This window comes from Coregonus clupeaformis, chromosome 37 (genome assembly GCF_020615455.1).
Source record: "Coregonus clupeaformis isolate EN_2021a chromosome 37, ASM2061545v1, whole genome shotgun sequence".
Classification (NCBI taxonomy): domain Eukaryota; kingdom Metazoa; phylum Chordata; class Actinopteri; order Salmoniformes; family Salmonidae; genus Coregonus; species Coregonus clupeaformis.
Genome location: NC_059228.1, coordinates 3,609,407 through 3,621,715, shown reverse-complemented (window position 1 = coordinate 3,621,715; position 12,309 = coordinate 3,609,407). Strand labels below are relative to the sequence as shown.

Genomic DNA, 12,309 nt, shown 5'->3' with positions numbered 1-12,309 from the left:
GTATTTTACACACATCATATGTGTCCATTTCAATCATGATTTGTCACCAGTACTTGAAAACATGTGAATAAAACAGTAAATACATTATGCTCCATACATGCATACTGTACATACATACACTACCGTTCAAATGTTTGGGGTCACTTAGAAATGTCCTTGTTTTCGAAAGAAAAGCAAATTTTTTGTTCATTAAAATAACATCAAATTGATCAGAAATAGTGTAGACATTGTTAATGTTGTAAATGGCTATTGTAGCTGGAAACGGCTGATTTTTAATGGAATGTCTACATAGGCGTACAGAGGCCTATTATCAGCAACCATCAGTCCTGTGTTCCATGAGGTAATTTACAGTTATTTTTTGCGCTCTCTTACCTAAAGAAATAGCACTACGCCACTGGTAGTGACTGGGTACAGTGGGGGAAAAAAGTATTTAGTCAGCCACCAATTGTGCAAGTTCTCCCACTTAAAAAGATGAGAGAGGCCTGTAATTTTCATCATAGGTACACGTCAACTATGACAGACAAAATGAGAAAAAATAATCCAGAAAATCACATTGTAGGATTTTCTATGAATTTTTTTGCAAATTATGGTGGAAAATAAGTATTTGGTCAATAACAAAAGTTACTCAATACTTTGTTATATACCCTTTGTTTGCAATGACACAGGTCAAACGTTTTCTGTAAGTCTTCACAAGGTTTTCACACACTGTTGCTGGTATTTTGGCCCATTCCTCCATGCAGATCTTCTCTAGAGCAGTGATGTTTTGGGGCTGTCGCTGGGCAACACGGACTTTCAACTCCCTCCAAAGATTTTCTATGGGGTTGAGATCTGGAGACTGGCTAGGCCACTCCAGGACCTTGAAATGCTTCTTACGAAGCCACTCCTTCGTTGCCCGGGCGGTGTGTTTGGGATCATTGTTATGCTGAAAGACCCAGCCACGTTTCATCTTCAATGCCCTTGCTGATGGAAGGAGGTTTTCACTCAAAATCTCACGATACATGGCCCCATTCATTCTTTCCTTTACACGGATCAGTCGTCCTGGTCCCTTTGCAGAAAAAACAGCCCCAAAGCATGATGTTTCCACCCCCATGCTTCACAGTAGGTATGGTGTTCTTTGGATGCAACTCAGCATTCTTTGTCCTCCAAACACGACGAGTTGAGTTTTTACCAAAAAGTTCTATTTTGGTTTCATCTGACCATATGACATTCTCCCAATCCTCTTCTGGATCATCCAAATGCACTCTAGCAAACTTCAGACGGGCCTGGACATGTACTGGCTTAAGCAGGGGGACACATCTGGCACTGCAGGATTTGAGTCCCTGGCGGCGTAGTGTGTTACTGATGGTAGGCTTTGTTACTTTGGTCCCAGCTCTCTGCAGGTCATTCACTAGGTCCCCCCGTGTGGTTCTGGGATTTTTGCTCACCGTTCTTGTGATCATTTTGACCCCACGGGGTGAGATCTTGCGTGGAGCCCCAGATCGAGGGAGAATATCAGTGGTCTTGTATGTCTTCCATTTCCTAATAATTGCTCCCACAGTTGATTTCTTCAAACCAAGCTGCTTACCTATTGCAGATTCAGTCTTCCCAGCCTGGTGCAGGTCTACAATTTTGTTTCTGGTGTCCTTTGACAGCTCTTTGGTCTTGGCCATAGTGGAGTTTGGAGTGTCACTGTTTGAGGTTGTGGACAGGTGTCTTTTATACTGATAACAAGTTCAAACAGGTGCCATTAATACAGGTAACGAGTGGAGGACAGAGGAGCCTCCTAAAGAAGAAGTTACAGGTCTGTGAGAGCCAGAAATCTTGCTTGTTTGTAGGTGACCAAATACTTATTTTCCACCATAATTTGCAAATAAATTCATAAAAAATCCTACAATGTGATTTTCTGGATTTTTTTTCCTCAATTTGTCTGTCATAGTTGCCGTGTACCTATGATGAAAATTACAGGCCTCTCTCATCTTTTTAAGTGGGAGAACTTGCACAATTGGTGGCTGACTAAATACTTTTTTCCCCCACTGTATATTGATACACCATCCAAAGTGTAATTAATGACTTCACCATGTTCAAAGGGATATTCAATGTCTACTTTTATTTTATGTCTTTTTACCAATAGGTGCCATTCTTTGCGAGGCATTGGAAAACCTCCCTGTTCTTTGTGGTTGAATCTATGTTTGAAATTCACTGCTCTACTGAGGGGCCTTACAGATAATTGTATGTGTGGGGTACAGAGATGAGGTAGTCATTAAAAAAAATCATGTTAAACACTATTATTGCACACAGAGTGAGTGCATGCAACTTATTATGTGACTTGTTAAGCACATTTGTACTCCTGAATTTATTTGGACTTGCCATATCAAAGGGGTTAAATACTTATTGACTCAAGACATCCCCCCTCCCCATTTGAATGAGTGAATGATTTTTTATATTTTTGTTTATTTTTTACCATAATTTTACCCGTCACTCAGCAACTTCACTCCCACTCATCTCCAGTTCCACATTCCAACACTCCCTCAGCCCATCCCACCTATCTCTGCTGGCCACCCTCTTCGGATTTCTACGCACCATATATCTTTCAACCATGATGTAATGTTTAATATACAATTTGAATCTATCTAATCGAATAGAATCCACCAACTGCGAGTTGAAGATAAATACTTTTGCTAAGAGTATTAATATATTATCGATTGACTGACCAGGTCTCTCCAAATCTCCCAACAATGCTATTTCTAGGGTTAATTTTAGATACATTTTATGCATTTTCAGCCATTCCTGAACCTGAGACCAGAAGCAGGCTACCTGAGGGTAATACCAAAACAAATGGTCTATTCTGTATCCTCGAATCAAAATCTCCAGAGCTGTGATTGTTGTATGCCCCAAATATTCAACATTTTGTTTGTGGCTGTACAATAATTTCTGCTGAAAAGCATGAAGTGTTGAATCTTGCATCATTTTATACATCAGCTCATACACCCTATGCCATGTAAAAAATCTCTTCCCAGCTATTTTGCAATCTGTATGGCGCAGCTGTCAACATCCTGGTCCTCAAATGAAACTGGTATACTTTCCTATTTATGCTACTTTTATTTCTCCACCAGGTTTTATCCTTTATATAGGGCAGACAGACCAGTTCCCTGCCTCCTCCTACTGCCACTTGCCACCTCCATTTTCGGGGTAGTGCTATAATCAATTAGTTGTAATCTTGGATTGAGCAGACCTTTCCATACATTTCCGATAGCTCCATGTAAGACATAACTGTACCATTCCAATTTACAATATCATTTAAAAACAAAATACCCTTCTCAAACATATTTTCCATAAATACAGGTATTTTATCAACCAGTACATTTAAGTTCAACCATCATATTTGTTCTGTCTTTTCCGGGGGATGAAATTGAAATTATAACCAGCTCTGTATCGCCTGTTTGAGAAAGAGCGATACTTTGAACAAGGTTTCATTTTCAATTAACAGTAATTGTCGTCTGATACTGACTTCAACTCCTCATTTAGAATTTCAGTTAGCTCACTGGCTTTCGGTGCTGACATGCAGAGTGTGGAATCATCTGCATACATTCTAGCTTTGTGTAAGACCAGTGGCAAATAATTTGTAAAAATAGAGAACATTTACGGCCAAAGGCAACTACCCTGAGGGACAGGGCATGTTAGAGAAGCTTCCATTGAGTTCTATGTACTTCCTCTCAGTACCTCCTCTGGGTTATATTGGATGAATAATTATCCAACCATGTGCTGGCAGGTGATATAAAGCCATATCAAGGGAGTTTTTTCATATAACAATTTATGATCAATAACATCAAAGGTTGCACTGAAATCTAACAATACGGCTCCAACTATCATCTTATGATCCATTTCTTTTAACCAATCATCCATCATCTGAGCCAGTGCAGTTGAGTCTTTATATGCATGCTGAAAGTCCGTTGTTAGCTTGTTCTCTGAAAAATAGCATTGTATTTTGTCAAACACAATTCTCTTAATCAGTTTACTAAGAACTGGCAGCAAACTGATTGGGCGGCTGTTAGAGCCAGCAAAGGGTGCTTTACTATTTTTAGGCAGTGGACTTACTTTAGCTTCCTTCCACGCCTGTGGACACACACTCCTTTAGACTTGGTTAAAATATACAGTATATCAAATAGGGGTGGCAATACAGTCTGCTACCGTTCTCAATAGTTTCCCATCAAGGTTGTCTATACCTGGTGGCTTATCATTGTTGATGGGTAACAATAGTTTTTCCATCTCTCTCACACTAACTTGACCAAATTCAAAACAGCAATCCGTCTCTTTCATTATTAGATGTTTTATACAAGAATATGATGGTTCACTGTTCAGTGTTGTCATTTCACATCGGAGTTTTTCCACTTTACTAGTGAAATAGTCATTGAAATTATTTGCAATATAGAAAGGTTTGGTTATAAATTACCCATCAACTTCAATGAACGATGGCTATGAATTGGGTTTTCTGACCATGATATCATTTAAGGTACTCCAAAGTCTTTTCCCATTGTGTTTTATGTCATTTATCTTGGTTTGGTACACATTTTTTTCTATTTTTATTTTATTTTAGTCACAACATTTCTCAACTCACAGTATGTCAACCAATCAGCTGAGCAGCCTGACTTGTTTGCCAACTCTGCATAATTTTTTTAACCATAAAATTGTTCAATTCATCATCAATCCAGGGGGGTCTAACAGTACCTCACAGTTAGTTTCTTAACAGGTGCATGTTGTCAACATTTGGCATTAATCATTTTACAAATACTTCCAGTGCTGCATCTGGATTCACGTCCTCATACACATCAGTCCAACATAAATGTTTTACATCTTCAACAAAAGAGTCCTGAGAAAACATTTTGTAGGATTTTTTTTATAAATTACTTTAGGGACAACCTTTCCTTGTTATTGCCACAATGTTATGGTCACTACAGCCAATGGGAACTGATATTGCTTTGGAGAAAAGCTCTGCAGCATTAGTGAAGGTATGATCAATACAAGTGGATGTCACAGATCCAACACTATTGGTATGCACTCTAGTTGGTTGAGTGATAACCTGGGTCATATTACAGGCATTAGTCACAGTTAGAAGCTTCCTCTTGAGAGGACAGCTTGTTCCTAACCAGTCAATGCTCAGGTCATCCAGAAAATAAACCTCTCTGTTAACATCACACACATTATGAAGCATTGCACACATATTATCAAAATACTGACTGCTAGCACTTGGTGGCCTATAGCAGCACCCCAAAAGAAGAGGCTTTAGATGATGCAGGTGACCTTGCAATCACAACACTTCAACAACATTTGACATGAGATCCTCTCTAAGCTTTACAGGAATATGGCTCTGAACATATACAGCAACACCTCCCCCATAGGCATTCCTGTCTTTTCTGTAGATTTGAGGGCCTTGTATTGCTACTGCTGTAACATCAAATTATCTTAGTGAGTTTCAGAGATGGCCAGTATATGAATGTTATTGGTTTCATGAACCTTATGTCTAAGGCTACATATATTCATATGGGCTACCTTTCCTGTGTAGCTTATCGTAGATAGACATAATATGGAGAAGAACATAAAAGAAAAATACAAACATTGTTTGGCTAATAGAGTCGGTCAATCAGGCACTTGTGAGTGTCAGTTGGTGTTTGTGTTTGTGTGTGCTTGTGATGTTGGGCTGAAGCTACTGACCCGAAAGCTTGGCTCTCTCACTCCTCCCAGGCTTTTGGGAGGGAGGGTAGACAATGAGCTTGTCATAGCGGATGTAAGCATGTCCCCACGCTCTTTGGCAGCTTTCATATGGATTTTAGTAATTGTGTGTAAACATACATTTCACTGGAGATACATCTATTAAGCAAGTAATGTGGGTTGTGTTCATTAGGGCACACAATGGAAAAAGGTTTTAAACACAACGGAAAATGAAAATTTCTGATTGGACAAGTCCAGGTAGTAGTACCTCCCTGTTTCAGGCCCTTTTCTTCCGTTTTGTGCCTAATGAACATGACCCAGGTAATGTTTGTTTTCTGACGATGGATCAAGTGTCACACCCCTCCCAATCCCTAGTGTACCTCGGTTACTGTAGCCCCCAGGACTTGGCCTGGGTCCTAATTGGGTCCCATACAGGGGCCTCTGCAGTCTTCACCCAGTGAACCACAGCTCCATTTACATACCTTAATCCACCTAATCTGGTGCTGATCCCTTAAGGCATTAAACTGGAATTGTGTCACACCGACCCGGGTTCAGCGTTTTTGGGACAAGTTTAAACAGTCACTCTGTTTAAACACACACACACACACAGGCATGGACAGACACACACAGGCACATGCACGCACACACACACACACACACACACACAAACACACACACACACACACACACTCCCTTTCATCTGCTGAAGAATGTGGTGCGTTTTTTCCATTTTATATAGTCCCCCCTTCCTTTCTTTCTTTCTTTCTTTCTTTCTTTCTTTCTTTCTTTCTTTCTTTCTTTCTTTCTTTCTTTCTTTCTTTCTTTCTTTCTTTCTTTCTTTCTTTCTTTCTTTCTTTCTTTCTTTCTTTCTTTCTTTCTTTCTTTCTTTCTTTCTTTCTTTCTTTCTCTCTGTGTCTCTCTCTTTCTCTGTGTGTCTCTATCTCTCTCTGTCTCTCTCTCTCTGTGTCTCTCTCTGTGTCTCTCTCTCTCTGTGTCTCTCTCTGTCTCTCTCTCTCTCTCTCTCTCTCTCTCTCTCTCTCTCTCTCTCTCTCTCTCCCTCTCTCTCCCCATCTCTCTCACTTCTTCACTTATTCACTTAGGGGCAGATATCTCCTGTGATAATCTCATTCCCTTATTGACATACGCCCCACAGAGACCAGGCGGTGTGCTGCTTCCTGCTCTCCTCTTCTCATCTCCTCTCCTCCCTCAAAAGCTTTTTCCTCCCCTGCTTCCTTCCTCCCTCCCGCCTTCCAGCTGTTTCAGACTCGGCCATACACACACACACATTTACATTTACATCATTTAGCAGACGCTCTTATCCAGAGCGACTTACACCCACACACATACATACACACTGACACTGTCATGTATGGCTTTGTTAGAAAAGAGAATGTGGGCTGATTTGAATAGAGTAGTTAGTGGGAGACATGGGGTGGCATGTGGCAAGTCGACAGCTGGTGAGGAATGACCTAAATTGCCTCAATGAATATCAAATGGATTTGAGTAATTGTGTGTAAAAATACATGTCACTGGAGATGAAACATTTAAAAAATGCAACGGAAAAACAAACATTTAAGGTTCTGATTGGAACAGTCCAGTTAGTAGTACCTCCCTGTTTCAGTCCATTTTCTGTACCTCTGTTACTGTAGCCCCCAGGACTTGGCCTGGGCCCTAACTGGGCCCCATACAGGGGTCTCTGCAGTCTTAACCCAGTGAACCACAGCCCCATTTAAATACCTTAATTCACCTAATCTGGTGCTGATCCCTTAAAGCAGTTGTTCCCAAACTGTGGGGCAGGCAGGGAGGGGCTCAGTCCGGCTTTCAATTTACTCTTGAAAAATGTAATAGTAGAATGCACAAGGTGCAATTTTGAAATTGGGTAGTGCATCATCAGTTTTCCTCTTGTCATGTCAGTCATTGCATACCTTAGAGAGCTATTTATAACTTGTCAGAAATGTCCAGATCAGCCCATGTCAGCTAGTTTTTTTTGCCCATAGATTTTGTTGTAATGTTTGATACACATTAGACATGGCAAAATGTATATAATTGCAAGAAAATGAGCTTTAAAACTGCATAGAAATAGATGTTCCCCAATGCCTGAGTGAAAAGGTTTGGGAACCCCTGCCTTAAGGCATTCAACTGGAATTGTGTCACACCGACCCGGGTTCAGCGTTTTTGGGACAAGTTTAACCCTTTACACTCGTACGCGTATACCGGTTGAAAATGGCCGATTTGGGCACTAATAAGCTCCTAAATTGGAACGCAGTGGCTGTACAGTAACATGCTATACATAAAGTCAGAGTTCAGGCTCTGTGCTTCACAGCCGTTCTGAACTTGAGCACCGCATGAAGTTGCCCCCATCCCTCCCGGTAACTGTGCATCTTTTGCAAATGTTTTGTTGTCTGAGTGAGGGAAATGCTGTAAATTAGGAGGACTTGATGTATTTTGAAATATGAGACGTTGAGGATTATAATAAATACCGCTTTGATGTCGTACAAGCAAGCCAAACACCCATGAGTCCAAATGTGCAGTTCACGTTTTTCAAATCATAAAACTCATGTCATATACAGTGTCAATGTTTATGTTTGATGTACAGTTACAAGATGACATGGTGTCTTACCCTGGGTTGTTCTGAACAGAATGAGCTTATGTTTGTTTGTTGTGAAGACAATTATCAGTTTCTCTGAATTGCCTTGTGAAAGCCTAACACTGTAAGATCGTATTTTATAACTTAGCTGGTCTTGTTGGCAAAAGAACAAGCTTTGAAGTCATGCCCACCTGACCCAGATTGTGATTTATAATGGACTGTTTTTGGATTGTGTAAAGAACAACAGTAATTGTGTGATGGTGGGGACGCAGGGTTGTGTTCCAAATAAAACAACTACAAGTGTGTTTGCTCTAGTTCCTCAACGGCACAGCTAGGAGAGCTAAAGAAAAGTTCCTTATAGTTGAAGACTCTTCTTTGAGTCATAAAAGTGCATTGAAATTACTTAGGAACTGTGGACACTCTGGAGAGGTGTGTGGCCACTTGGAGACACCAGTTAGTCCTCTCACTCAAACCCTTGTAATTTTGTTGTCTTATGTTGCACCTACCCCACATTTTCCAGGAATAGTCTTATCATGTTACTACTGAATGTATTTTCAGATTTTGTTATAAACAAATGTGGCGAAAAGTACAGTCAATGTAAAATGCACATAAAATCAACAGTGTAATGTTTGGACTAATAATTTCCCCAATTATCTCATAACTGTTCCCATCTCAATTGCTACCATGGTTATGCATATGCTTTTCATATTTCTTCTGTAAGAAACATTTCAATTGAGCCCTATCCATAGAGGCCAATTCCAACAAGTGTAAAAGGTTAAATAGTCACTCTGCGTCAGCCCCACACACACACACACACACACACACACACACACGGACAGACACACAGAGGCACGCACGCACACACACAGCTCCCTTTCATCTGCTGAAGAATGTGGTGTGTTTTTCCCTCTTAACTCTAATGACTTTATTTCAAATGGCACCCTATTACCTATATAGTGCACTACCTTTGACAAGGGCCCATAGGGCTCTGGTCAAAAGTAATGCACTAGGTAGGGAATAGTGTGTAATTTGGGACTCTACTTATGTTAACCTGGTAAGGATCAGGATCAAACTGTTGACCTGCTTTGAGAGGCATGTTGGGCAATACGCTGTAGTAGCTCACAGTAGTAGTGAAAGAAAGAAAGGCAGTCTTATGAGTCTTAACTGTAGAGCTCCTGATCAAATTCCACTTACTGTATACAGACCTGCCTGCCAGTTTCTATATAACTCACCCACCCCACAGAAGCCTGGGCTAAGATCCCATTCCCATGGCCTTAAAGTAAAAGAGCAAACTATACAGTCAGACATACACAGACCTGGGATCAAATACTATTCTAAATCATTTCAAATCCTTTAGCTGGGCTTGATTGAGCTTGCCTGGTGCAATGCAACCAATAGGATAGTAGGAAAAAATGCAGACCACACCCATCTGGCAGTCCAGGCAGTCTAAAGCAAACGCTCAAAGTATATGAACGATTTCAAGTAGTATTTGAATACAATTCAGGATTTGTCCTCTAATTGCTGTTCCCTTGCTATACAGTGCGCTCGGAAAATATTCAGACCATTTGACTTTTTCCACATTTTGTTACATTACAGCCTTATTCTAAAATGGATTAAATCTGTTTTTTTTTCTCGCAAATCTACACACACTACCCCATAATGACAAAGCAAAAACCGTTTTTTATGAATTTGTGCTAATTTATAAAAATAAAAAACAGAAATATAACATTTACGTAAATATTCAGACACTATACTCAGTACTTTGTTGAAGCACCTTTGGCAGCGATTACAGTCTTCTTGGGTATGACGCTACAAGCTTGGCACACCTGTATTTGGGGAGTTTCTCACATTCTTCTCTGCAGATCCTCTCAAGCTCTGTCAGGTTGGATGGGGAGCGTCGCTGCACAGCTATTTTCAGGTCTCTCCAGAGATGTTCGATCGGGTTCAAGTCCGGGCTCTGGCTGGGCCACTCAAGGACATTCAGAGACTTGTCCTGAAGCCACTCCTGCATTGTCTTGACTGTGTGCATAGGGTGGTTGTCCTGTTGGAAGGTGAACCTTCAACCCAGTCTGAGGTCCTGAGCGCTCTAGAGCAGGTTTTCATCAAGGATCTCTCTGTACTTTGCTCTGTTAATCTTTCCCTCGATCCTGACTAGTCACCCAGTCCCTGCCACTGAAAAACATCCCCACAGCATGATGCTGCCACCACCATGCTTCACCGTAGGGATGGTGCCAGGTTTCCTCCAGACGTGACGCTTGGCATTCAGGCCAAAGAGTTCAATCTTGGTTTCATCAGACCAGAGAATCTTGTTTCTCATGGTCTTAGAGTCATTTAGGTGCCTTTTGGCAAACTCAGAGCGGGCTGTCATGTGCCTTTTACTGAGGAGTGGCTTCCTTTTGGCCACTCTACCATAAAGGCCTGATTGGTGGAGTGCTGCAGAGATGGTTGTCCTTCTGGAACGTTCTCCCATCTCCACAGAGGAACTCTAGAGCTCTGTCAGAGTGACCATCGGGTTCTTGGTCACCTCCCTGACCAAGGCCTTTCTCCTCCGATTGTCAGGCGGCCAGCTCTAGGAAGAGTCGTGGTGGTTCCAAACTTCTTCCATTTAAGAATGATGGAGGCCACTGTATTCTTGGGGACCTTCAATGCTGCAGAAATGTTTGGGTACTCTTCCCAAGATCTGTGCCTCGACACAATCCTGTCTCAGATCTCTACGGACAATTCCTTCGACCTCATGGCTTGGTTTTTGCTTTGACATGCACTGTCAACTGTGGGACCTTATATAGACAGGTGTGTACCTTTCCAAATCATGTCCAATCAATTGAAATTACCACAGGTGGACTCCAATCAAGTTGTAGAAACATCTCAAGGATGATAAATGGAAACAGGATGCACCTGATCTCAATTTCGAGTCTCATAGCAAAGGGTCTCAATACTTATGTAAATAAGTTATTCAGTTTTTTATTTTTAATACATTTGCAAAAATTTCTAAAAACCTGTTTTCACTTTGTCATTATGGGTATTGTGTGTAGATTGATGAGGGAAAAAAATGATGTAATCCATTTTAGAATAATGCTGTAAAGTCATGGGGTCTGAATAGCATGCTAATGCCTTTGAAATTCAAATTAGAAAAATGCTTCATTGGCATGAAACAAATTTGGATTATTATCTCCTGAGACTAGTTTAAATGGAAATCAATTTGAGCATTAAAATAATGCCTCACACTCTCTCTCTCTCTCTCTCTCTCTCTCTCTCTCTCTCTCTCTCTCGCTGTCTCTCTCTCTCTGTCTCTCTCTCTCTCTCTCTCTCTCTCTCTCTCTCTCTCTCTCTCTCTCTGTCTCTCTCTCTCTCTCTCTCTCTCTCTCTCTCTCTCTTTCTCTCTCTCTCTCTCTCTCTCTCTCTCTCTCTCTCTCTCTCTCTCTCTCTCTCTCTCTCTCTCTCTCTCTCTCTCTCTCTCTCTCTCTCTCTCTCTCTCTCTCTCTCTCTCTCTCTCTCTCTCTCTCTCTCTCTCTCTCTCTCTCTCTCTCTCTCTCTCTCTCTCTTTCCCTCTCTCCCTATTACAGAGATTGAGGATATGTCCCCCAGTCAGTCCCGGGTCTTCACAGCAGACACCATGCAGCGTGTGTCCTGTCGGGCCCCGCATGGAAAGCCCCTGCCTGAGGTGTGGTGGGAGCGGGAAGGGGTGCGTGTCCCCACGGAGGGCCGGGTGTACCAGGAGGGCAGTGAGCTGGTTTTCAGCCCCACCGAGCAGGGCGACTCAGGCTCCTACACCTGCGTGGCCCAAAACAAGGCAGGCCGCAAGACCCAGGAGCTGACCTTCACAGTGGCCAGTGAGTCAGGCCACCGTCTTCTGACCTATTACATCATGGCTAGGGCAGGAGTGTGTCCTGACCATGCAAAACTCTGGTCCCTATTATAGGGTTGTACTTTAGTCATGACTGGTCCATTCTGTTCCAAAGCAAGGGGTCAATTTGGGATTCAGCATGATTGACACTGGCTTCTACTACACTAATCATTCTTCATTTGTGTATGTGATT

At 41.7% G+C, this 12,309-nt stretch overlaps 1 protein-coding gene across 1 annotated transcript in view; it reads left to right on the top strand.

The window, feature by feature from the left end:
- Positions 1-12,309, top strand: part of LOC121553327 (inactive tyrosine-protein kinase 7-like) — a 210,793-nt gene that overhangs the window by 172,177 nt on the left and 26,307 nt on the right. Inside the window, exon 7 of the mRNA XM_041866356.2 lies at positions 11,836-12,102. Within this exon, the coding sequence (XP_041722290.1) occupies positions 11,836-12,102 (267 nt within the window). The remainder of the gene's footprint in view (positions 1-11,835; positions 12,103-12,309) is intronic.